The sequence below is a fragment of the Acomys russatus genome, chromosome 13, assembly GCF_903995435.1.
Source record: "Acomys russatus chromosome 13, mAcoRus1.1, whole genome shotgun sequence".
In the NCBI taxonomy this organism is placed as follows: Eukaryota; Metazoa; Chordata; class Mammalia; order Rodentia; family Muridae; genus Acomys; species Acomys russatus.
In genome coordinates, this window is record NC_067149.1 from 47,042,632 (window position 1) to 47,070,279 (window position 27,648).

General features: G+C 39.6%; 1 protein-coding gene across 10 annotated transcripts in view; it reads right to left on the reverse strand.

Annotated features, from left to right (window-relative positions):
• Erc1 (ELKS/RAB6-interacting/CAST family member 1) overlaps nucleotides 1–27,648 on the reverse strand; it is a 259,649-nt gene that overhangs the window by 213,992 nt on the left and 18,009 nt on the right. For all 10 annotated transcript variants that reach the window (XM_051155233.1, XM_051155234.1, XM_051155230.1 and 7 more), the window contains exons 2-3: nucleotides 20,978–21,801; nucleotides 1,808–2,224 (exon numbers count right to left, since the gene is read on the reverse strand). In XM_051155233.1, the coding sequence (XP_051011190.1) occupies nucleotides 1,808–2,224; nucleotides 20,978–21,646 (1,086 nt within the window). In that variant the 5' untranslated portion in view covers nucleotides 21,647–21,801. The remainder of the gene's footprint in view (nucleotides 1–1,807; nucleotides 2,225–20,977; nucleotides 21,802–27,648) is intronic.

Consider the following 27,648-nt stretch of genomic DNA (forward strand, 5'->3'; position numbering starts at 1 on the left):
AATTTTTTCTTATATACATGTGGCATTTTTACTTTTGAAGAGCTGCACAGCTTTTTGTTTTGTTTTGTTTTGTTTTTCTAGGATAAGGTTTCTCTGTGTAGCCCTGGCTATCCTGTAACTCACTGTGTAGACCAGATTGGCCTCCATCTCACAGACTTGCCTGCCTCTGTCTCCTGAGTGCAGAGATTACAAGTATGCACTACCACGACCGGCAGCAGCTTCACACTCTTTTGTTGTTGTTAGTTTCTTTGGGGGGGTGGTTGTGGATTGTTTGTTTGTGGTTCTTTTTTGGAGGGGGCAGTTTCTGCGTAGCCTTAGCTGTCCTGGACTCGCTTTGTAGACCAGGCTGGACTGAAGAGATCTCCCTGCCTCCGCCTCCCTGAGGGCTGGGATTACATGCATGCACCACCGTGCCTGATGACTTTGGTGTATTTTGTTTGTTTGAGATAGTCTCTCACTATGTGAATCAAGCTGGCTTCCAATTCAGAGATCTTCCTCCCAAGTGCTGTGATTAAAGGTTTGTTCTAACATGCCCAGCAAATGTTTGTTTGTTTGTAAATTTCCTCCTTCCCAAGTCGTGTTAAAAAGGGATTATTCAAAAGAAAAAAAAAAAAAAGATTATTCAGACTCATTCTAACAGTTTGAGGATCTCCACTTCCCCAATCAAAATATGAAAGTTAGCTGGTTATGGTGGTGTACACCTGTAATTCCCAGGGAAGCTAAAAACAAGTTTACTTCTAGCCAGATGTACTGGCTAATTTTAGGTCAACCTGACACAGACTAATGTCATTTTGGAAGAGGAAACCTCAACTGAGAAAACCCACCCCAGCCTCAGACTGGCCTGTGAACAAGTCTGAAGTACATTTCTCCATTGTGGGTGGTGCCATCCCTGGAAAGTTGGTCCAGGGGTGTATAAGAAAGGAGACTGAGCAAAACAGAGAGCAGGAAAGTAAGCAGCACCCTCCACGGTCTCTGCATCAGCGCCTGCCTCTAGCTTCCTGCCCTGCTTGAATTCACACAGACTTCACTCAGTGATGGGCTGTGACGTAAAATGTAAATAAAATAAACCCTTTTCTCCCCAGGTTGCTTTTGGTCATAGTGTTTTATCACAGCAATAGAAACCCTAAGACACAGGACTTATAAAATGTACTGCAGCTTTGAAATTAGCTGAAGGTAAGATGAATTCTTCCTTTTTGCTTTACTAGAAAGATACTGCCGCAGAAAGTGAAGTCTAATCACAGAGGCTAGCTTGAATCTGTTTCCTCTAAAACTGTGTCTCTACACCACTTCTTCTGGCTACACTCCACTGCAAGTGATTTTTAACGCGCATCTTTCACAGCGAGACAAATGTTTCCAGGGAAACCACAGGCGAGTATTCATTAGGGCTTGAGCTTCACCAGCACAGCTAAGCCGAGCTAACAGTTTACCGTCTCTTACTAGTATTTTTTAATTGAGCAGTAGTCAGCTGCTATCCTGATTCTGGCTTTGCTGGTCTGTCTCTATGAACAAATAGAGGAAAATAACAAAGTAAAACAACTGTGTATCCCTTCAGGAACTCAGGAGCCCCTAGTTGTCACATGTAGGGCAACAGGAGTGGGAATGTTATTGAGTAGCATATATGCCAGATGATGTCATTCCATTTTAGAGAGAGAGAAAAAAAAAAAAAATAATTGAAGCGCTGAAACACAGGAGATGAAGTTCCCGTCCAGCAGCACAGCAGAACACATAAATGTATTTAGGTTAAGAGATTCTGATGAAAGAAAAGACAGCCAGGAAATCATAACTGAGAAGGTGGCCAGTCACTCACCTCTCTCAACATACTATTCTCTTTTTCCTTCTGTTCCAAAAGACTCTCTAGGTGGTGGACGTGCATCTCCGCCTCTGCCAGCCGCCTCGTCCTCTCGTGGTCTTCCTCTGTAGCTTTGGCAGAAAGTCCTTTGCTCTGTAACATCTCTAGAAGCTTCTTAATAGACTCATCCCGAGCATTTAGGGTTTGCTTCTGAGTCTCAATCCGCAGCTCCATTTCCTCCAGGGTCTTCCGCAGAAGGAACAGCTCCTTGGCTTGCCGCTCATGCTCAGCGTGCAGCCTCTGGAAGTTCTCCTCGGTGAGCTCCGCCACACAGGGCTCCCCAGTCCTACTGCCGGTGTCTTGCTGAAACAGCTGATTCAAGTCCCTCTGGATCCGAAGCTCATCCTGGAGAGCCTGGATCGTCATCTGCATGTGCTGTAAACAACACAAGAAGAAAGACCAGAATCAGCCAAGACAGAGCAGCTTGCAAGCAGCTAGAAATGGCTGTAAGGGCTCTCAGAAATCTGCAGTCAGCAAATAAGGACTCACCTTACTCTCTTTTAATTCAAGTTTTAAAACTACGGTAATAATCTGTGATTATCAGTAACTTAATTTGTGCTTATTCCCCCTAGGAAAATAAGTATAGCAGTCCTTTACTCTTATAAGCCACATTAAAATCTAGACATCGCAAAATTTAACGGAAGGTATCTGAAAGAGAAAAGTCAGCAGAAATAAGAACAAAATTTATTCTGAAACACAAAATACCTATCAAAACACAAAATGTCGAGTGGTAATATATAACTTTTTAATTATAATTTAACCTTCACAGCTGGGCAGTGGTGGTGCACTCCTTTAATGCCAGCACTTGGGAGGCAGAGGCAGGGGGATCGCTGTGAGTTTGAGGCCAGCCTGGTCTACAAAGTGAGTCCAGGTCAGCCAAGGCTACACAGAGAGACCCTGTCTCAAAAAAAATTTTTTAAAAAATTAACCTTTGCTATCATACATACACACGAACTTATGAACGCCACAAAAACACCAAAACCAGGCAATAATTAAGTCATTTTGCCTATAATATCAGCATGTGGAAGAGTAAGGCAGGAGTATCTCAAGTTTGAAGCCACAGTAAGACATTTTACTCAAAAAGTAAAACTACTGAACAAACTCTATCTTCATAAGAATTTTAAGGATGGAATGCTGTTGCTGACGGTGCTGCTACAGTCAGGACAGTGCTGGACTAGATCTGTCCCTACAGCTTATCCATCTTGCTTCTCTGAAAAGTTATGGACACTAGTAAGTAGCTTTCCATAGTTCCTTTTTCCCAATCCCTGGCAAAGCAATATTATATTCTTTGATTCTGTGAATGTCATTCTTGTATATACCTGACCCATGTACAGGAGTCAGTTCTCTCCTTCCACCACATGGCTCTGGAAACTCAGTACCATCATGCTTGGCAACAGGCACCTTTACCACCGAGCTGTTTTGTCAGGCCATCGATGACGACTTTTAAAGAGACTGTGTATGTGCATGCGCCTGTGTTTACAGTACTAGGGATCAAACACAGGGCATTACTCATGCAAGCATTCTCCGACCTCATTATGGCCTGGCTCTAGATTGGTTTTGTGTTATATGTTTGACTTGTTTTCATATGCAGACAAGATAGTCTTTTCTTTTTAGTTTCTGGTTTGGAGACTGGTTTCTTAGCAAGCAGTAAATTTTTATTTCTGGTAATATTAAAACTCTTAAAATTCACTGTTTTTTTTTTTTTTTTTAACATAGATACAATTACACTAAACTATCAGGTATTTAAATTTAGGTGATTTTCAAAATTCATTTAAGTGCCAGCAAAAGATTTGAAATATTCAATGATAGCTGGATGCTAATAGCTTCAATAAAAAGGTGAATAAAAATGCTGTTTCTCCAAAGCCTACTTTCCATTACCCTTCAAACTCCAAAAGACAGACATCTCTTACTGAATGCCCTGCAAAAGAAAAATTAAAAGGAAAACTCAAGAGTGTTGGTTCACCCCTGTAATCTCACCCCTGGGAAGCAGAAGAATTGGGGCCAGCCTCAGCTACTGAGTCTCAAACAGTCAGAAATCTACCAGAAGTTAAATTCAAAAAGGAAACAATTTCTAAGTGTGGCTATTCCTCTCTTTTTTTAACATTATCAGCTCTCTGAGGTCAGGAGTAATGTAAGTTAAAGCGAACAATCTTACACACACCTGAACACATGAACCTGTGGCACGGCAATTACTATTTTGGAAAAGGAAGAAATGTAACTAGTGATGTATCTACTTCATTAGCTCAATTCAGCAGTAATTTCTACAGTGAAATACAAGTCAGCACTCCTCTTTTGGCTATAGACAAGCCACTAGCTTTACTTTATTAAAACTACTGCCTCCTCCAAACTCACTAAAAACAAAAACAAAACCACCTGCTGCCAACTATTTTAGAAAAGAGGAAAGATGCCAAAAAGAAACTAGGCAAATATCAAAAGAATCAATTTTAAAATCAGAAATAAAGTGTCTGCTATAACCATTAAGCTAAATTCTTATAGATTCTCCTGTATAGTAACATAAATAAAATCTATATAAAGTAGATGTGAAGAAACAAGTCTCTATACACAGATTGTACGATTAAGATCATGAGAAACAGTGGACAGAACACCCACATAATTAGGCACAAAACCAGACTAGTGAACATAAGATAAACATGTAGGGACAGGACACTTAGCTCAGGAGTTCAGAGCGTGTACTGTCTATGCACATGCCTACACAAAATATACACACTATACACAATTCAAAATAAGAGCAAATTTTTAAAAAATCAACATAGGAACAATTCCTTTAAAAATCTATTTCTTACATTATCTTTTTAAAAAGTAATTTATAAAGTAACAGGTTTCCTTAGTAACTGTCATACCTACTTCATTTAGGTTGACTCTCCCGCCCTGCACCAACCCACCTTTCAATCCCGCCATATCCTTCTGCACCCACTATCCCCTGACTTCTACTCCCATAGAACATTTATTTGTTATCCTTCCCTCCTCACACTCCTTCCTTATAGACGCTTTTTTTCTCATCTTATGGGCCAGGCCTTTCTAGTTTCCTGGCCTTTCCCACACTTACTCCCACCTACAAGCTCACATCTAACAATTAGAAGCTAGACTCAGCATCTGAAAGAGAACACATGGTATTTCTTTTTCTGGACCTGGGTTATCTCATTTAATACACATTTTATAGTTTTGTCAATTTTCCTGAATTCATTTTTCTTTACAGATGAATAAAAAATATTGTGCAACATATTCTCTTAACATATTAAGCACTCTCTCCAGCCCCCGTTGGTTGTTGCATTTTGTTTTAGTAAAACAAATAAATAAAATAAAAGAATGTGCTAGCTGAGAAGGCAACTTAGTGGCAGAACATCTGCTTAGCACACCTGAGGCCCTGATGGATCAGTCACATTGTGTATATGTGTGTGTGTGTACAAATAATGTGTGTGCATGCATACACATGCTCACATGCACATATATGCACATCTGCATCAGAGAACTACTAGTTAGACTTTTTCACTGTGCAAATACTTCTGTATTCTATGTATATTTACTTTACACTGAGAAAAGAAGTTCTACACTCTACTATCGCCTTTGTAAACAGAGAAGCAACACTGCTAAATACAATGTCTACTTCCTGAGGATGGCACAACTGTGCTTATAGAACAAAGGAAATTAGTTACAACATGCTGCTCACTAGCACAGATCGATAACCTTTTAGGTGTTCCTTGAAGGACATACCCTTCTAAAGACTTCAAAATCAATTCCTCAGTAATCAAGTTGGTCTCTGGTGAATACATTCCATAGCTCAATGTGCTTCCTGTAGCTAGTGCTAAATAGTTGAGCAAGACAGAGACACTGTCAAAAGCAAACTCCTGGACTAACACATCTTCAAAATGGACTGTCTGTTGTTTCCAGTTAAAATTCTTCAGAGGAAGTTGAGAGCACGCTTGTTTAGTCTTTTAAACATGTGCTTCCTTACCTTAGACTGAACAAACTCAGGAATGTACCCCTAACTGAGTGTATGTAGAAATGGACCAGCACCAATATGAATATTTATAAGCTAGATGAATAACATCACGTGCTTCCTGTGTTGGAGGAGGGCACTGCTCTGAAAACAACTCCCCAGCTCCCCTGGCCTGCTGCAGGTAATAAATCTTTCCCCATTCGTTTAAGTCTTGACTGCTCATTTTGGCTTTGCACCCACCCACCCAGATGTGAGCCCACTATGTGAAGATACACTAGTACACCAAGAACTTTGCTGACCACTGGAGCATATAATAATGTAGTAAAATTAAAAGTTACTAAGCAATTGTTTTGATTGCTCTTGTATGTAAAATCTTCCTGCTTTAAAAAGTGCTTTCCCATTCTGTCTCAAGGATGTAATCAAGTCAGCAGAGGGCAAAACTTACCTAATAACTTGAAATCCATAAATAAAAGCTCCGTCGGGCAATATAAACATTCTCGCTTAAGTTCTACACGTGTACACAGTAACAAGGACTCTGTAAAATCATCGTACATTCTAACAAAGCATTAGTGGGAGCGATGTCTATCACTGAGGACTGTTGACATTTGGAGCAAGATTATAATAGGATCTTTGAAATCAAAATGTCAAACTGACATACCAGCTATGACAATTACCCTAAAAACCAGTGACTAGGACAAAATACAACAAAGGAGGCAAGCTTCAAAACAAACAGTCTTTTCTGCTCTCAAATTTGTTTCTGCAATAGCACTGGTTCATGCATAACTACAGTAAAGAAAAAACTATTACTGAACCAGAACTCTGTGGATTCATAAACAATTTTTCCAGACAAAGGATCTATAAAGAGCAGAAGTCACCACCTTCATCAAGTAAGGAAATGCCATTGGCTTGGTTGCTACATAAAAACAAAAACACTTGTGCAAAGCATGGTGTCACACCTGCAATCCCAGCTCTGGGAAGGCTGAGGCAGCAAGATCACTGCAAATTCAGGGGTAGCCTAGACTACACACAGAGTTTCAGGATCCAGGGCTACACAGTGAAACCCCATCTCAAAACAAAACAAACAAAAAAGGGGGGAAATACCAAGAATACTTGCACTTTCACATTAAGAAAATTAAAACTGCACACTACTTCCAGGACTAGCATCCCTGCCTTGGGCATGTCACGACACACTCTCCTGCACTGTCTCAGTACAGCAAACAGGCATTTCTACTCAGTTTTTTCTATGCATTTTCAATATCTGAAGGAACAGCCACAATGACCTGGGACAGTCCAACCAAACTCCTAGGGCAATGGTTTTTATAAAGTGTTATGTGAATGAGTGTATTATCTCCTATATTTCTAACTTTCCAAAACTAAAATTTTATAGAAAGTCAATCATTATGTAACTGCAATAACATCCATATTATAAACTACTGACTTTTAAACTCACTTGCTATAAAATTTGTTGCAAAATCAATTTAGTAGTTGAGTCACCCTTTTTTAGTAAAGCAAAATAAAATTTAACGTAGTTAAGTACATCTCCCATAAAGAGCATGCTTTAATTTTTATTTGGGTTATAATTAAAAAGTGCTTAATTTATACTATTTATTTTAAAGAAGATCCCTGTTTAAATTATTACATTTATTTACTTGGTTGGTTTTTTTTTTTTTTTTTTTCAGACAGGGTTTCTCTGTGTAGCCCTGACAATGTAGCCCAGAACTCACTCTGTAGACTGGCTTTGAACATGGAGATTTACAGGCCTCCCAAGTGCTGAGATTAAAGACATGCACCACCAATGCCCAGCCCCAGTTGAATTATTTTATTTTTTAAAGTGAGATTACAGTGTCTTTCAAGTAAACAATACTATCTAGAAGCCTTTAGTTCAGCACTCAGCAGGCAGAGAACAGGAGCATCACTGTGAGTTCCAAGCCAGGCAGAATTATATGGTGAGGCTCTGCCTCAGAAACAAACAAAAATGTCAAAAGTTCCAATACATTAGAGTTGCACTAGTTGTTTTGCACAATTTTTTAGGAAAGGCTCTCAAGTATCCCATGCTGATCTCCAATTCACTATGCAGCTAAACCTGAACTTACACTTATCAGGGACTGGAGAGATGGCTCAAAGGCTTTAGCACATGTTGCTCTTGCAGAAGACATAGGTACCACTTCCAATACCACAGAACCATCCCTAACTCCAGTTCCTGGGGATCTGACACCCTCTGTGGATTTCCACAGGCACTAGGCACATATATAATGCACGCACACACACACGTGCGCGCGCAAACTTTTCACATATGTAAAACAATAAAAAAAACAACAATATCCAATATGAGTCCTGCTTTCCCAATGTAAGGGTAAAACTCCACAAATTCCTACACTTTCAGGTAGCTACAGCACAGGCAGGTGATCCAGACTACCAATTAAACAAACACAGAAGACTGGTATGGACCTGAGTGACATGAAGAAAGAGGCTGCTTTCATTAGCTAGTACATATGCTGGCAGATATGAGAACCCAACAGTTCTGGGCTCACATGGATGACATCACATCACCAACGGAGGATCTGCTCTAGTCAGGAAAGCAGAGCAGTGGAAGCTAGTCTGAAGACAAGTACTCCAGCCCTGCCAGCAATCCCTTAAGCCACTAACTATCTATTTCATAAACCCTTTTCTCTTACATAGCCTTATTCTAGAAAGAGGAATAGAGTTGTTCTATCTAATTCCAGACTGAATAAAATCCTAAAATATACATAAATCAAGTATTACACAACAGCAGGACACTTCAACCAAAAAATTTCTTAATGCTGAAAAGTCTACCACAAAAAAATTACTTTTAAATAGAATGAACAGCCAACCAATGTAAATTTAACACAGATATTATAGGATTCATAAGCGGTATTGTGAAGGAATATAAACAAGAAGTTCTAAAAGGTTCTTTCTATCCATCATATTTACCATCCTAAACAGACTTATTATTATAGCTCACTCATTAGCATTCAAGTATTTACTAAATTCCAAGTGACTAATTCTGTATTTTGTTTTTTTTTTTTTTAAAGATTTATTATTTAAACACTATTGTGCCCGCAAGTGTGCTGGATGCCAGAAGAGGGCACCAGATCTCATTGTAGATAGTCGTGAGCCACCATGTGGTTGCTGGGAATTTAACTCAGGACTTTTCTTTCTTTCTTTCTTTCTTTCTTTCTTTCTTTTTTAAGATTTATTTATTTATTTTATGTATATGAGTACTCTATCTGCATGTACACCTACATGGTGGAAGAGGGCACCAGACCACGTTATAGATGGTTGTGAGCCACCATGTGGTTGCTGGGAATTGAACTCAGGACCTCTGGAAGAGCACACAGTGCTCTTAACCTCTGAGTGATCTCTCCAGACCCTGTATTTTGTCTTATAATGACATATAAATATGCAGATTTAATCATAGTCTTCATTATGTTTTTACTTTACTATATGACAAATCCACATCCATTACATGGGGAAAAGGTATTAAAAATTTTTTTTAATCAAGCCTGGTGTGGTGGAGCACATCTATAATCCCAGCACTCAGGAGGGAGAGGCAAGCAGATCACTGTGAGTTCAAGGGCAGTCTGGTCTACAAAGCAAATCCAGGACAGCCAAGGCTATACAGAGAAACCCTGTCTGGAAAAGGGGTAAATTTTATTTTTAATCAATAATCCTGCACTGAGAAAACACACTAAAAATATCTTTCTGTGTTTCTATATCAATATTAACTTTAAAAAAGAGAGAGACTACAATGAAAAGATGATAACAAGGAACTGGTGCTTATCACACATACTCCCCAATTCTAATGCTCCATACATCTTAATTTTTTTAATCCCCTCATCTTCCTCATGATACAGTATTAATGAAGACTGTACAGATCAGGAATCTCTTTACATTCCTTGGATTGGTGATCTCTAAGCCTCCTGAGTCCACTATCTATGCTTTAAAATCATGCTATAATTAAGTAGACTACTTCCAAGATACACTGTCTTGAAAAAAAAAAAGAAAAGAAAAGAAAAACAAAAACAAACAAACAAACAAAAAAGAAGCAGCAGCTTACAAGGAGTTTGTATTGCTCTTGCCTAGAACCAAACTGAGTTCCCAACGCCCAACTTGGGTGACTCCCAACCAACTCGTAACTTCAGCTACAGGGGATCTGACATCTCTGGCTACTACAGGCACCTGCACTCGTGTGTGTGAGCGCACACACTTAAAACAAAATAAATGGTTTTCTTTTTTCTTTCTTTTTCAAGACGGGGCTTCTCTGTGTAGTCTTGGCTGTCCTGGACTTGCTTTGTAGACCAGGCTGGCCTCAAACTCACAGAGATCTGTCTGCCTCTACTTCCCTGAATAGTGGGATTAAAGGGTTGCTCTGTGTAGCCTTGACTCTCCCGGACTTACATCGAGGCTGGCCTCGAACTCAAAGCGATCCACCTGCCTCTGCCTCCCAAGTGCTGGGATTAAAGGCATACGCCACCACTGCCCGGCCAAAATAAATTTTTAAAGTATATTTTAAATAAGAAATAAAATTGATCTTTATTTGGTATTATTAAAAAATAATGTTTAATTTTATGAAGCTACAATTTGTCTGATAAATGAACACTTGGCACAAGGAGCCACATTTTGTATCCACTTCCTGCTATAATGCCAGTACCCAGTACATCCAATGTGGAGTTCCTCTGAAGCCAATGAGTGGGCAGAACACAACTAAAGCCAAAATGGGGAACACATAGAATTTATTCTCTGAGGGGAAAAAAAAAACAACAGCAGAGGAGGAAGGGGGAAGCCATCTGTCAGAAGAACTATAACATGGCACCTCAATCTAGGTAAAGTTTTAGGTTTTAATTGTACCTATTTGTTGTAATTGGTCAATAGTTTTCAAATTTATTTGTCTCAAATTACAAATGGAATGGATAAGAGGGGGAAAGCAATGTAATATTAAAAAAGCAATAACCTAGAAGCAAACAAGAAGGAAGGAGTGAAAGATCAGAGATGACTCCAACCTGTAATGCCAGCATTCAAATGCAGAGGATTACCATGAGTTTCAGACCAACTTGAGCTAAATAAAGTGTGTGGCCCTGCCTAGAACACACACAAAAGGAAAGAAAAGAAAGATAAAGATCAGAAATCTGCCAACGCTAACAAATTCACTTTCTTCTCATCAGTTCTATGCATACATTATGTTTCAAGCCTGTAGGCAAGTTCTAAATTTTTCAAAATTGTTCAATAAATCAACTTCCAAAGTAGGAAGTCAAAAATGAACCTACAAATGAAAATCCAACTTCACCACTTTCTCAATAGCCCCGCCTTTATCTAATTAATTAAACATTAATTGCAGTTTCTGTTTTTCTTATCTGAGACAGGGCCTTACTATGCATCACTAACCAGCTGAGTTCTAACTACAAAGCGGCCCATAACAGTCTTCTCTGCCTTAGTCTTCCAAGTGCCACCACGCCTGCCCTAGTTTCTATCACTTTTAAATCTCTAACTACAGTATACTTTAATACAGAAAAAGCAAAGCCATTAGAATTTCTTTCTTATGTGCATTAGCATTTTTGTCTGCATGTATGAACATGCACGTATGTGCTTGGTGTCCATGGTGATCAGAAAAGGGTATTGGAAACCCTAGAACTGGAGTTAGGCAAGTGAGCCACTACATGGGTGCTAGGAGCTGAACCCAGATCTTTTGAAGAGTAAGCAAGTGCTTTTAGCCACCGAGACATCATCTCTCCAGCTCCTGTGGATCTCCCTTTAAGTCAGAAATGTACATGATATCTAGAGTGTAAGAAAGCTGCCTTAGCTACACTAATGGCATACATGTCCAATTCCAGTACTCTAAAGATTGATGGAGGAAGATCTCAAGTTAAAAGATCATTCTGGGCTATCTAGTGAGATGCCAAAAAACAAAAATAAAAATAATTTAAAAAGCATTTTAATAAAATATGAATCATTATGCATTCTTATTTGTGTACTTGTGTGAGTGTGTGTGTGTATGCATATATACAATCTGCAAAGGATGTTAAGTGTAGAGGGGTGTAGTCAGTCTCATCAACATGGCTGCCTAAACAAGATCTGATCAATGGCAACACCAATGGACATGAACATGAAAGGAGAAAAGCATATGGGACCCCAATCCTTGACAATGAATTACAGGCAATGGGGGATGTAGAGAATGATAGAAATGGTCTTCATCAGGGAAGACCTAATTGGTTGTCCAGTACCAAGTGGCCAGCACTGAGATCATAAATGTACAAGCTACATTATATGGACTGAGCAGGTTACACACAGAGAATACTAAAAAAAGAGGCCATGAATTTGAGAGAGTGCAAGAAAGGGGTTATGGGAGAGGTGGGAGGAAGGAAAAGGAAGGGGGAATGCAATTACCTAATTACAAAAAAGATTTAACAGCTGTATATAAAAGCATCTAGAGGGGCTGCAGTCAACGGGTAAAAGGACAAGCACCAGATCCTAAGCACTCATAAAGCACTGGGGATAGGAGCAAAGGGCAGAGCAGGTATAAGCAGACAAGTGCATCCCTGGAGCTCACTGGCCAGTGAGGGTATCTGAACTGATGGAGTCTGGGTCCAGTGAAAGACCCTGCTGCAAAAAAGCAGGGAAGGACACGTGCCACTGAGGCTCAAGACCATCCCAAAAGCTACACAGTAGAAGTAAAGAACCAATTCCTACATGTTGTCCTCCGGTCACTACACATGTAGTGTGTCATGTGCCAATCCTCCCAAAATAAATAAAAACTAAAAATAAAGAGGACAGCAGTTGAGAAAAAAATAGTAAGCACACATGAACACACCCACATCAACACATGTATAAACACACACACCAAAACCAAAAGTCTCTACTGTGCTATATCCAAGTGCTCGTAGTAGCAACAATACCATTACAAGAACATTTTCATGGACAGAACTAAAAGGATACATAAAAAAAATCAAGGTGTGTCAGATGTGATGCCAGTTTTAATGTAAATGCAACAAATAATTGGAATAATGTGAGCATAGTGTACTTTTCAATGGTATCTGTTTATACAAAGTTTGGCAAACATTTTTGTAAAATGTTTAAAAAAAAAACCACATAGTACACAATGTAATAGTTTAAAATGGCAGAGTGAGTATATATAAAGCACCAAATGCTGACTATACCAACAACAACAACCCTCCACTGCCTTAAGGAGGTTTAAGTTTTCTTCTTCACACAAGAACACATAGTTAAAATTATTTGCAGTGCTTTGTTCCTAAATAATCAGCCAGAAACTCCTTACCACCGGAAGGGGAGGAGGCAGAACATGACACACACTCAGAGAAGCAAAAAAATGTCAAGCAGTAATACATTCCTTTTGGGAAAGCACTCTACAATTCACAGATGAGTCATTCTGGAAATAAAAATGTTAAATAATGAGCATCACTGTAACTGTAAGCCCCGCAAACTAATTACCCTACTCAAAGTTCCTGCTAGCTCCTCCAGGAACACTGAGGCCGATTTGCTACATGAGTTACCTCCAATGTTTGTTATGCATTGTGACCCACTTCCTAAAAGGCCTTACAGCTACCATGCTACTGAATGCCTTCTAGGAGCATATTATAAGGTACATTTACACTTGAAAAACACGTAAAATTTATATTCATGTAATATTTAACTTTTCAATCAATTACTATGTCAGACAGTCTTGCCTTTTTCCGCCTCCTCCTCCTCCTCTTCTTCTTCTTCTTCTTCTTTTTTTTTTTTTTTTTTTTTTTGCTACAGGGTCTCATTATATATATTGCTCTGCTGTCCTGTAGACCGGACAGGCTCCAACTTAGAAATCCACCTGCCTCTTACTCCCAAGTGCTGGGATTAAAGGCATACCAACACCACACCAGCCTCTTACCCACAATTTAACACATACTATTTTCTTCAATCTCACTTAACTATTACAACAATTAAAAATGTATTGTCCTTGCTTAAGAACTGGTTACGTCCAGGGAGATGATGCAGCAGAAAACAGTACCTGTGGAGCAAGTCTCATTAACCTGAGTGTGGAACCGATGAAACCAGATATGGTGATGGGCACTGATAATCCTAGCAATCTCAGCATCCTGGAGGATGGATCCTGTCAGGTCTGATCCAGCTTCAGTGTCAGGTTCCTTTGTTCTGTTTCCCAAGGGAACGCTTCCCGTTTTTGAGACAGGCTGGTTGCCTTGCTAATGTTCCTCATCTGGGCTGAATCCTCCCTCCACGCTGGCCATGTGCTTCTTACTCCACCTAACCCACGGTGCCAGCCTCCTTCTTCTCTTCTCTCTGTGTAGCCTTGGCTGTCTTATACTCACTTTGTAGACCAGGCTGGCTTTGAACTCAGAGATCTGCCTGCCTCTGTCTCCAGAGTGCTGGGATTAAAGGCTTGCACCACCATGCTTGGCTGTTGCTGCTATTATTATTATTATTATTATTATTATTATTATTATTATTATTATTATTATTATTATTATTATTATTATTGTAAAACAGTATTTTTTTAATTTCCCCACTTAGGATCTAGACAAAAATGGCATATGACTGATTATATAAAGCAGATCAGGTTCCACAATAGAGCTTTCCAAGTAAGCCAAGGTCTCCTAAGGCCAAAAATGTTGACAGTTGCTACTACAGAAGACTATTCAAGTACCTAACATCATCTAAGCCACAGTTAGACAGTAGGTAATTCAAAGCTAAAATGTCCCTTTGTATCATCTATTCTGGAGTATGTAAGCCACCAAACAGTATTAAAAGATGGTACAGGGGGATTGGAAAGATTTCTAGCTTCTCCCTGCACTTCTGACACACTCTTCTGACCTCTTTGTGCACCAGGCAAGTACATAGTATACATACACACATGCAGGCAAACCACTTTACATATTTAAAAAAACACACACAGAGAGAGACAGAGAGAGGAAAGAGGAGGTACAGAGGCCTGGAGGGACAGCTCGGCAGTTGAGCACTTGTTGCTCTAGTAGGGGGCCCAGATTCAGTTCCTAGCATCCAGTTCCAGGGGGATCCCACACTGTCTTCCAGGCAAGCACATGGTACATATACACATACATGCAGGCAAAACACTCATACATTTTTTAAAAATGTTTTGAAGAAGTGGCACAGGGGCTGGAGAAATGGCTCAGAGGTTAAGAGCACTGGCTGTTCCGAAGGTCTTGAATTCAATTCCCAGCACCCACATGGTGGCTCACAACCATCTATAATGAGATTTGGTGCCCTCTTCTGGCCTGCTGGCAGACATGCAGGCAAATACTGTATAAGTAATAAATACATAAATATTTAAAAAGATTAAAAATAAAGAAGTGGTACATTATGCATCAAAAACAAGTTATCAGATATATATATTATATATATGTATGTGTATATGTATGTATATACATAATATATATGTAATGATATAATATATATCATTAAGCTGTACATGAACCTTTCAAACTAATATTCTCCACACACTGCCAAAATAATAAAATCTAACATGATCTCTTAGGTACAGACTGACAAACATAAAGCAAAGTTTTTGGTTTTGTTCTTTGTTTGTTTGTTTGTTGATACAGAGTCTCACTACACAGCTCTGGCTGTCCTGGAACCAACTCTGTAGACCAGGATGGCCTTGAACACACAGAGACCCACCTGCCTCTGCCTCCCAAGTACTTGAATTAAAGACATGCACTACTACACCAGGCATCAAGGGAGAGTTTCAGTAATTTGTTCTGCAAATAACAAAGATAAATGAAAGTATTTAATCTGTATTAAGGACTAACTTTCCAATTTCAGAAAAGAAAGAAAGAAACCGAGTATTTTTAGAGATGCACATGGCAGCACAAAGTCAATTCATAAAAGCATTTCTAATTTTGTCTGTAGAGGAAGAACAGAACATTTCTAATACAAACTGTTTCCTCACTAAAAGCACGTTTTCTGCAGTATTTTTTTCAGAAATTTTCTCCTAGTTCATCTTTTTTTTTCCCCTGAGACAGGGTTTCTCTGTGCAGTCTTAGCTGTCCTGGACTCACTTTGTAGATCAGGCTGGCCTTGAACTCACACTGATCCGCCTGCCTCTGCCTCCCGGGTGCTGGGATTAAAGGCGTGCGACACCACATCCGACTATCCATCCAAGCGGATTGCTGTGAGTTCGAGGCCAGCCTGGTCTACAAAACAAGTCCAGGACAGCCAAGGCTACACAGTAAAACCTTGTCTCAAAAACAAACAAACAAACTCTGGATGGCATTACAGAGGACCTAGGTTCAACTCCCAACACCAACATGGCAGCTCATAACTGTCTGTAACTCTAGTTCCAGGGAAATCTGACACCCTTATGTGGACATACATGCAGGCAAACAACAGCACACATAAGAAATAAAAATCTAAAACTCACATTAGTTCATATGCTTATTGTGATTTATAATGGGACTATTTTACTTGGTCATGTAGCTATTTATTGTCTTGTTCACCTATAATTAAGGTATTTTATGTATGAGTTTAATTCCCCCCAATAAATAAATAAATAAACAAACCTTAACAATTTTTTAAAAATTAAATACATTCCTCCAAGGACTCAAAATCTAAACTCCAAATAGTTGCACTAATTTTCCTAGTGTTAGAGCTAAAAATATACAATAAAAATAGCAAGAAAGAAAAATAAAACTTGTCTTCATTAGTTTCTTCAAGCACTTTATGCAAATCGTGGTTCCTAGGACCATCCAACACACCTTTGGACACAAACAGCACCACCCATTAAGAGGACATCGAGTTCCAGACGCAGAATGACTCTGAAAAGTAAAATGAAACTATGACTTCTCTGATCAAGATTATTATAACTGAGGCCACTAGATAGCTCATTCAGCAAATAAGAACACTTGCCAATTAGACTGAAACCTAGGAGCTGGAAGATGGGTAAGAGCACTTGCAAAGGACCAAGATTAAATTCCCAGTACCTACATGGTGGCTCACAACCATCTTTAACTCCAGTCCCAGAAAATCCAATGACCTTTTCTGACCTCCACAGGTACCAGGCAAATGTGTGGTATGTATGTATGTATGTATGTATCTCTCTCTCTCTCACACACACACACACACACACACACACACACACACACACACACACACACACACAAACACACACACACACAGTCCCTGGAATTCAGATGACAGAACAATGCTGACTTTCAAGAATAAATAAATAAATGTGGGGGAAAAAAGAGAAGGGTTTTAAGAAAAAAAGACTACTATAGCTAGGGCTGGGGAAAGGTTCAGAGATAAAGCTCTTACCTAACATATGAAAAGCTGGTGGTCTGCTCCTGAGTACTGCAAAAAATAAAGATTACTCTGACTAAAAATTATATGTATTTTCTGATTCTTTTTGCCAAAAGAGAACAGAAAGTGAGCCTACTTAAGCTGCTGTTTTGAAAACTCATGATAAACTAGCAAATCTTTAAAAACAATTCTGTTCTGTTGTAATGAAACTGCTAGTAAGTTGTAATTAAGTGCCACAGCCCTTGCTAAGCATGAACAAGGCCCTGGCATTCAATGCCCAGTAGGAAATCGAGGCACTGTCGGAGAAAACCAAAGAACTAAAGTCAAATTTTAAAAAGAATCTCACACTAGATTGCAACATGGAATTCAAGCAGAGAAAGATGGAACTAAGACACTCCAATTCTTTGGAAAATAATGTCTTTAATTTTCTTACAACTAAACCACATCAGATATTTATGCAATTTTATTTGATTCACTGAATTATTTTTCCCAATTATCCCACTACATTCCAGCAAAGTAAATATAACTCTACAAGAAGAAATGTCCCACACTCATTCATGTACTTCTATGCATGGAAAGATCTAATAAATAAAGTTTAAAATCCTAGGCTAGGGGTGGTAGTTCAATGGTAGAACATTTGTTTATCATGTGTAAGACCTTGGGTTCAATCCTCATCACCTCAGCAGAAGAGAAGCACCAAATTCCAAAATAAATAAATAAATATTCTAAGCAAAAAGAAAACATTAGGGTTAGTGAGATGTTCAGCAGGCAACACAGTTCACCTCCAGAGCCTGAGTGTGATCCTCAGAACCCACCAAAGAAGTCCTCTGATCTCTACACCACCCAACACACGCATGTCTGAACACATACATACACACAAATAAAATTTAAGAAAAAAATTAAAGGCACTTCATTTGCCATCCTACAATATTAACAGAATATTCTGTTCAAATAAAATTCCAGTGAAAGAGCTTTAAAACAATTATTGTGCGTGCAGGTGAGTATGTAAATATGCAAACACATTATCTGTGTGTTTGTGTAGAAGTTAAGTCTAATGTCAGATGTCTTCCATAATCACAATCCACCTTATTTTTTGAGACTGTATCTCTCTTTACCTAGATTGAGGATGCCACCACACTAGCTGGCCAGCAAGCAAGTTGCAGGGATCCTCCTGTCTCCTGGGCTGAAATTACAGGTGTACATCCCATGCCCACATGGGATATGGGAATCAAAAGCAGGTCCTCACACTTACATTTTACCAACTGAGTCATCTCCTCAGGTATAAAATAATTATTTTTAAAATAGGCATCCAACTAAATTCAGCATACAGAACTCTTACAAGGCATAATCAAGAAAGTATAGGGCTGGAGAGACGGCTCAGAGGTTAAGAATGCTACCTGCTCTTCCAGAGGTCCTGAGTTCAATTCCCAGCAACAGTGTGGTGGCTTACAGCCTTGTCTAATAGGATCTTATACCCTCTTCTGATGTGCAGGCTTACATGCAGACAAAGCACTCATATACATAAACAAATAAGCTTTTTTAAAAAAGTATAATAGCTGATTAAAATAAAACCTAAAATGTAACTTATCCTGCTCTGCAACTGCACAAAGCTCACAGTAAGATTTTCATTCCTCTCCATCAAGTTTACACTAAAGTCTTCCTTAGTCACACTTTTTTTAGAAAAGGATTTCTCTGTCAACATATATGTATATATACACACATATACCATATGGATATACATAAGATCTCTCTCTCCTGTCTCTCTCCCTCCCTCTCTCCCTCTCTTCTCTCCTCTCTCTCTCTTCTCCTCTCCTCCCTTCCCCTCCCCCTACCCTCTCCCTCTCTCTCATATTCCTGGCTCTCCAATCACCAGCTACTTGAAAGAAAAGCAACAAAAGGAATCTGAGACATAGAACACCTGAGAATTTTTATTTTAGAAACAAGGTTCTATGAGAATACCATAATAATGAACTGTGCACACCAAGCAATCCTAAGCAAATATATTTTATACTGATAGGATTCTGGACCCAGCTCAATCAGATTAAGCATTTAAAATGGACCAAAATCCCCAACCTCAAACTGAAATGTAGAAATGTATTTAATTGCCATAAGTTCTAATAAACCAGTCTTCTTCACAGATGAGAGACATCTGACCTCTGGGAGCTAAGAAGAGGGCAAGGAATGCACCATCTAATTAGGGGCCACTGCTAACCGACTATAATCTATTAATTAGCATTCTCAGTCTCTGTATCTCAGTGTACTGTCTTTAAAATAGTACCCTTTGCTTTTTGGACTGGAGTTACACAATTTTAGAATTCTGTGGTAATTACAGTGGGTGCAGAAAGAATGCATCTGCCAGCACTGGTGTCTAATTAGGGCACGGGGTGGACCCAGATAAGGCAGTATTCACCCTCTTTAGCACATAATAGTTTTTCTTGGCATGAAAAACCTGTGGACTGTTTCTTTTCCAGAAAAATGTTAACTATCCATAATTGCCTTCTCAAAAGATTAAATATTTTGCCTTTGGATGTAGCATAATAACTGAAGAAAGTATACTGAAAGTCTCCTGACCCCCACACTGTCTAAAGCATACACATAAGAAAATGCTTCATTTATTTCAAATTCAAAAAATATGCCAATAACTTTTTCCTCAATGAAATAGACATTTCTAGGTCATTTGACAATAAAACTACCTTACTGGTGATTATATTTTCAGCAAGGCACATTGCTGATTAGGTAATTCAATAGTGTATTTGATAACACCACATCTACTTTAAATTTATGGAGAGAGACAGACAGACAGACAGACAGACAGACAGACAATGACTCTACTCTGGAAATTCAGTCTTAGGCTGGTGGTCAGGGAAGCTAACAGAAATCTAAGCCCTTAGGGGTGAAGGCAGGAGAGCTCCAGAGCAGCCTAAGCTACATATTGAAATGGGGAAGGACTGCTGAATTGACTTTAATAAAAATGAACCTTTTATTTTATTAAGGTTACTTATAAGAATATGAGTGAGGGGTTACTTACAGGAGTAGAATTGACTCAAAAGCAAATGTGTCACCAAAAAGCCCACTCCATTTTTGTTTTGTTTTGTTTGTTTTTCAAGACAAGGCTTCTCTATGTAGCCCTGGCTGTCTTGGAACTCACTTTGTTGACCGGACCTGCCTGTCTCTGCCTCCCTGAGTGCTGGGATTAAAGGCGTGCACCACCACTGCCCCGCTAAAAGTCCACTCCAATTCAGGTCATGAAACTGCAATCCTGGAACGCTCTGAGCAACCTGAAGGCAGCAGGACAGGTCCAAGAATCTCCTTCCACACACTAGGAAAATGTTCTTCCATTGAACTGTATAGCCAGTCCTGTATATGTTTGTTTTTAAATTCTTTTTAAAATTTGAGATAGAGTTTCAATATATAACCCCAAGTTAGCCATGAATTCACTATGTAGCCAAGGCAGTCCTCAAACATGGTTTTAAGATTTTTGTTTGTTTGTTTGTTGTTTTTTGAGACATGGTTTCTCTGTGTAGCCTTGGCTGTTCTGGAACTTACTCTGTAGACCAGGCTGGCCTAAATTCACAGAGATCTGCCTGCCTCTGCCTTCCGAGTGCTGGGATTAAAGGTGTGTGCCACCGTGCCCAGCTTAAGTTGGGTGTTTTGTTTTGTTTTTATTTATGCATGTGAGTATTTTGCTTGAATATATGTCTACACTACGTACAGGACCAAATCTGTAAAAGGCTAAGAAAGTAAAACCAGAGTTATAAAGTAAAAAAGATAAATAAAAAATAAAGGAACAAAGATGGGGAAATCTAAGACAGAAAGAAAAAGGAATGCCTCATTTTATTTATATACATGGACTCAGTTATAAAGATAAGTGTACAAATAAGACTAACCTGGTTTTCTTCCTGCACAACTCGGTACTGTTCCTTCCAAATGGTGATTTTGGAAGCTTCATCTTTTCTCAAGGCCCGCTCTTTCTTCAGCTCTGGGCTCCAGAAGGTCTTGATGCTATTCATTGAAGAACTTAATTTGCTTTCCTTTACTTCCACATCCTTCCTCAAAAGATCGTTTTCTCTTAACACTTCCTTCAGCTGTGTCTGCAGATCCATGATGGTGTTATCTCTGGCCTGACGAAGAGAGTGAGGTACAGTGGATGCCATACTAACAGGAGGGAGGTGATGCTCTCCAAACGCTATGGTGTCACTAGCAACCCCACTGCTGGCTATATTGGGGCTACTGCCCATAGCAGTCATCCTAACACCGTAAGGCAGGCGTCCCCCAGAGCGGCCAAGTGTCATGGTGCTCTTAGGTGTTTCTGAACCCACATTTTCATGGTCACTGAGGTACATAGGGCCAGATGTAGCATAAGCAGCATTTAAGGACTGGATGTTCTCCATTGAAAGCGTTTTCCCACTGCCGCCTCCAACACTGTTTCCAGAGCTCCCTCCTGTACTATTTGTTCGCCGATGGCCTAAGCGAGGGGACCGTGGAAGCCGAGGTGATCGCCCAGGACTCTGGCTGCTTGGCTCCACTTTCCCTACTGATCGAGCACTTCCATACATGGTTGCAGGGTGAACTTAGGCGTCAGAAATGGTGCAAAGCAGAAAACAACAATGCAATTCCGTGAGGTTTCGCTATGGCTATAAAGTCAGCTTAAGGCTACCAGAAATAGCAGGTCACCAGCTGTCCAATCTTGAAGAAGTATCTTATGCCATATCTGTAATGAAAAGATCATACATTAAATCCCTGAATAATAAATGCTGTTACCTTTATTTGAGGAAGAATTCCTTACATTAAATATTCCCGTGGCTTTAAAATCAGATTACTCATAATGTAATGTTTTTCTAACTGAAAATGGGAGACTATCAACAGATAATTACCAAGTGACACATTATCTGAGTAACAGAATTTAGATTATTACTCACATAAAATCAGTGAAGTAATATCAATATTTGGATATTTTATCAGAATTAATAAAATAACTCAATACATTAGAAATAAGATCAATATATAAATATTAATACTTCAACACATTAACAGAACTAATAACTGCTAACCATTATAGTCCCATAAAACCAATATTTAAATATCAATACTTTCATGCACACTGGGAATAACAATTGGAAACTGTAGCTTTTGCAGTTCGGGAAATGGGTCAATAGGCAAAGTGCTTGCCATGCAGAGATTAGAACCCTTTGTCATGTCCCTCAAAACCAGGTAGGGCAGAATGCTATAGCAAGTACCTGAAATCCCAGTGTTCCTATGGTGAGATGGGAAACAGAGAAGGAAAAATTCCCAGTTCATGGGCCAGCTAAAGAAAAAGAGAGCCCATTTCTAGCAAGGTAAAAGCCAGAACCAACACTTGAGGTAGACTACTATCAACACTCAAACATCCCTCTCCCTTCCTCCCTCCCCTAGCCCCTCCTCTCTTTCACCCACACCCCCACACACAAACACACACATACACGAAGGGGGGGGGTGGCAGATGCGAGAAGAAAATATAGCTTTAAATTTAAAAATAAAGATATTCAGGCTGGGGATATAGTTCAGTTGGAGCAAGACTTGCCCAGCATGAATGACGCTCTGGGTTCGAGCCCCAGCACTACATAATATGAATGCTGCAGCGCACACACACCAGTAATTCCAGCACAAGAGGTAGAATCAGAAAGGTAAAAGTCCTCTTCCTCTACAGTTGAGTTTGAAGCAACCTCACATACATGAGACCTTTATCAAAAAAGTGAACTTAAGTCCCATTAACAACAACAAACATATAAAAAGTGCCTTAAACCTAACAAAAATGTTCAGGCATTCAAAACTCTACAAGAAGGCAAGAATACAATTTTTTAAAAAGACAGAAGAGTATCCATGCTACCAGATGAGAAGACAAATACTGTGAAGGTGTCAGTTCTTCTCCCAGCTCATTAGCAAAATCCCAGTAGATTTTTCCATAATTCAAAAATGCTGACTCTAAAATTCAAATGGAGGACTAAAGTACAACAGCCAACCTAGCCAGGCATGATGGAGCAGAGGAGGCAGGGGCATAGAATCACCCCAAATTTGAAGTCCATATGGTATATAATTCAAATACCAAGACAGCAGCCAAGTCTACTTACTGAAATCAGTCTCCTAAAAACAAAAAGAAGGGGCCCGGGTGGTGGTAGCACTTAAGAGGCAGAGGCAGGCAGATCTCTGTGAGTTCAAAACTAGCCTGGTCTACGTAATGAGTTCCAGGACAGCCAAGGACAGAGAAATCCTGCCTAAAAATAAGAAAGAAAGAAAAAAAGAAAGGAAGAAAGGAAGGAGAGAGAGGAGAGGGAAAGGCCACGAGATGGCCTCATGGGTAAAGGTGTGTCCCCATATGGTGGCTTGAACAAGAATGGTCCCAAAAGCTCATACTTGTTCCCAATTGCTTGGGAAGGACTAGGAGGTGCATGACTGTCCTTGCAGGACGAGGCACCTCACTGTAGCCAGCTGTGAATTGTCAAAAGGCTCAGCCACTCTGAGTTAGCGCTCTGCATCCTGCTTGTGGGCTGAGACGTGTGCTCACAGCTGCTGCTCCAGTGGCCTGCCACCACTTCTCTACTCCACCATTACAGGCTCTTAAGCCTCTGGAACTTTAACGCCAATTAAATTCTTTTATCAGTGGCCTTGGGCATGGCATTTTATTACAGCAATAGCACAGTAACTAATACACAACATAAGCCTGGTGAAAGTAGTTCAATCCCCACAACCCACATAAAAGTAAGAAAGCCAACTCCACATGTGCACCATGGCACTCATACTCACATACGTAGACCCACACATACACACAGATAAACTAGAAAAGCAGAAAGAGGAGGAAGAAGAGGGGCTAGAGCAATGAATGGCTCAGCAGTTAAGCACACTTGCTGCTTTTGAAAGGGCCTGGGTTTGGTTCCCATCACTCACATGCAGCTTACATCCGAGTTACAAGCTGGAGTCTGGAACTCTAGTTCTAGAACACACAATGCCCTCTTTGACCTCCATGGGCACCAGGGATGCACACAGTACCCATACACACAGGAAACACATTTATACACATAACAATAAATCTTTGAGGGTTGTTGTTATTTATTTATTTTTTGTTTTTGTTATTGTTGTTTGAAACAGGGTCTCTCTGTGTAGCCTTGGCTGTTGTCCTGGAACTCTCTCTCTGTAGACCAGGCTAGCCTCAAACTCAAAGATCTGCCTATCTCTGCCTCCCAAGTGCTGGAATTAAAGGCATGTGCCACCGCCCAGTAATAAATCTTTCTTTTTAGGAAAGAAATTAATGGAACTAGAAAAAGGGTTTCCTGCTCTTCTGAGGTCCTGAGAACAGTTCTCAACACCTACATAGGGTAACATATAATTGCCTGTGACTCCAACTCCAGTAGATCCTAAGCCTCTGGCCTCCACACAAGTACGCATGCACCCACACAGTCACAAAGTCATACGCAGCTACATATATCAAATACAGTAAGAACAAATACTGCTTAAGAATATTTTTTTAAATACAAAAATAACACATCCTCAATACAAGATAAAGCAGAAGTCTATAATCCTTTACTTATAACAAAACTTTTTTTTAAACTTGTAATCTTTTTAGATTTTTAATTATGTATCTGTGTATACATGATTGCACATGCTCTAGGAAGTTGCCAGATTCCCTGGAGCTTGCGTTAAGGTGTTTACATACCACCTGATATGAGTGTTAGGGTGTTAACTTGGGCCCTCTGTAACAGTACATACTCTTATACTGCTCTTCCTGGAGACCTGAGCTTGATTCCCAGCATCTACATCAGGCAGCTTAGAACTGCCTGTAATCTCAGCTCCTGGGGAATCAGGCATCTATAACCTCTATGGCACTTTCATTCATGTGCATATAACCCACACATACATATAATTAAAATTATAAAAATAAATCTTTAAAAAAATAAAAAGGTGCTCTTAGCCACTGAGTCCCCTCCTCCCCTATTTAAAAACTAATTTAGCAGGTAAACCTGTCATGATGTAAGGTTACCAATAACTAGTGTAACATGTATGTGTAACAATGAGCATAAGTATCATGCATTTCATTAATAATGTGCATGATCACTGCACAATAAAGTCACATCAGATCATCATATTCTCATAAAGAACTACAGACTTTATTATAAAGGCAGACATAGTGACATGCTTCTAATCCTAGGGTGTTTGAGACAGAAGGATCCAAAGTTTGAAGCCAGCCTGGGTTACACTGTAAGACCACATCTCAGGGCTGGAGAGATGGCTCAGTGGTTAAGAGTACTGATTGCTCTTCCAGAGGATTTGGATTCAATTCCAGAACCCACATGGCACCCCACAAGTTCTGACACCCTCACACAGACATTCATGCAGGCAAAACACCAATACACATTAAGTGAATAAAGACCACATCTCAAAACTAAAATAAGACAAAATAAAATAAACAAATAAACCAGCCAGGAATAGCTGTATTTTTGCTTGTAATCCCAAGCACTGGGGAGGATGAAGAAAGAGTTATCTTTCCAGGCCAACATGAGCTTTTACAAAGCAAGTTCTAAACCAGAGTTGTAGTTTAAAAAAATAAAGTACAGAACTGCCACTGTTCTTGGTTGCCTACTGGAACTTAATGGTAAGCTCTGCTTTCTGAAGACATTATACACTGGTCACTGACATAAATAACGTTGGTAAAGACCAGGAAGCTTCTCTCTGATGTCTACTTCTCATCATGCCTAGTGCTCTGTGGGCTACTGGAGGGAAAATAAAAGTCATCAATAACAGTCCCCAGCTGTGCACAGCAATAAAGGGGCTGGCACAGACTGTATGGAAGTAACCAATCACTTTCTGGTTGGTCTTAAGGACTGTTCCACAGGAGGAAACACATGCCTGGTACTGCAAATCTGGTCAATAACGTGGTTGGGGAGCTCATAGGCCCCAGGGGTGAACCTACTACCATTATTTTGCTGAACAGACATAACACCAAGCTGCTCTCTGAATTTTATCTCTGCATCTGTAGAGCATTACCACTCTCAGTTTCTTTGTGCAGTGAATGATGATTATTAACACAGAAACTTACAACTGGTTGAAGTGCAGAGGATATGTGGCTGTGGAGTACTGAGTCACAAATGGGACATGTTTCTCACACCCTCCCGAGGCTCAGGAATCATCCAAGGAGAGCCGGAAGAACCAGAGGTCAAAAGACCCAGAAGTCAGAGCAAAGAGTGTCTTCTGATGACAGAACCAAGCACAACATCAAGTCGGTCAACATTCTAGCACTGAGTGGGGAGAGGTTTAAAAGTGTGTACACACACACACACACATTTAAATGAAGAGCTATGAACATCCCATGGATTCTGGGGGAAGGGAGAGTCAGTTTTCTTTAGTTGACCATATTCCAGTGGGTGGCTCAACACCCAGAAGAATATGAACAGCACAAACTTGAGTCTGTAGGTTACTGAACAAAAAAGACACAAAGATAGAGGAATACTCCAGCACTTGGGAGGCAGCCGGATCTCTTTGAGTTTGAGGTCGGCATGGTCTACAAGTAAGTCCAGGGAAGCCAAGGCTGTTACACAGAGAAACTCTGTCTAAAAAAAAAAAAAAAAAAAAAAAAAAAAGCAAGCACAATGTGGGAAATCTGAATGGGAAGAAACTATACTAGCATGGAGAATTAGGATAGAGAAATTATTGTGCAGCATTGTGCTATAGGCTAATTAAATAGATCCCAGTCTGTCTGTGTGGTTATTTGGGTATAAAGCTGGTTAAGGAGTAACCACTGATTTCACTAAAATAATAATCTAATATTAAATACTAATAATCCTTCAACAATTACTTTACCATTTGAACCAGCAAGAATGTAAATTCCCAACAAGAAACTGGTTTAAATAATGTTATCTCCAAACTCTAAATATGCTTATTTTTACCTGATATGCAGACATCTAGAATATACTGTGATGAAGTAGAAAAGCAAGTTATAGAAAAATGCATATAATAAAATCATTAGTGCACATGCATATGTTCATATACACACAGAAATGATTCCAACCCTTGGGTCACAAGTGGCAAAGGCTAGCTAAGAATAATACTTCATGCAAAATTGTAACTTGCTTAAAACATTATGAGAATTTTTGTGACTTTTTATGTATGTACTATTTGCATGTGTGTGGATGCATGTTGCGTATGCACATGCTTGTGGAGGCCATAGGTTGATATAAGCTATCCTCCTTCATAACTCTCTGCCTTACATACTGAGGCAGGATCTCTCACTTGACCCAGAGCTAGTCTAGCAAAGCAGCCTCTTCCAGGGACCATCTGCCCCTCTCTCTGGAGTTCTGAGAGTATTTATAGGCAGGTGGGCAATTATCTATAGACTGAGAATCCAAACTCTAGTCCTCATCTTACATGGCAAGCACTCATACCTGCAAAGCCACTTTGTTAGGACCTCCTGAAATTTTTGTAATTTGACTGTGTAGTTCTCAAGTGTGAACTTTGGAGATGACATTGTGTAACAATATCAAAAGTATAAAAAAAGGCCTGGGCCACTGAAGACACCTCAGCGAGTAAAAGT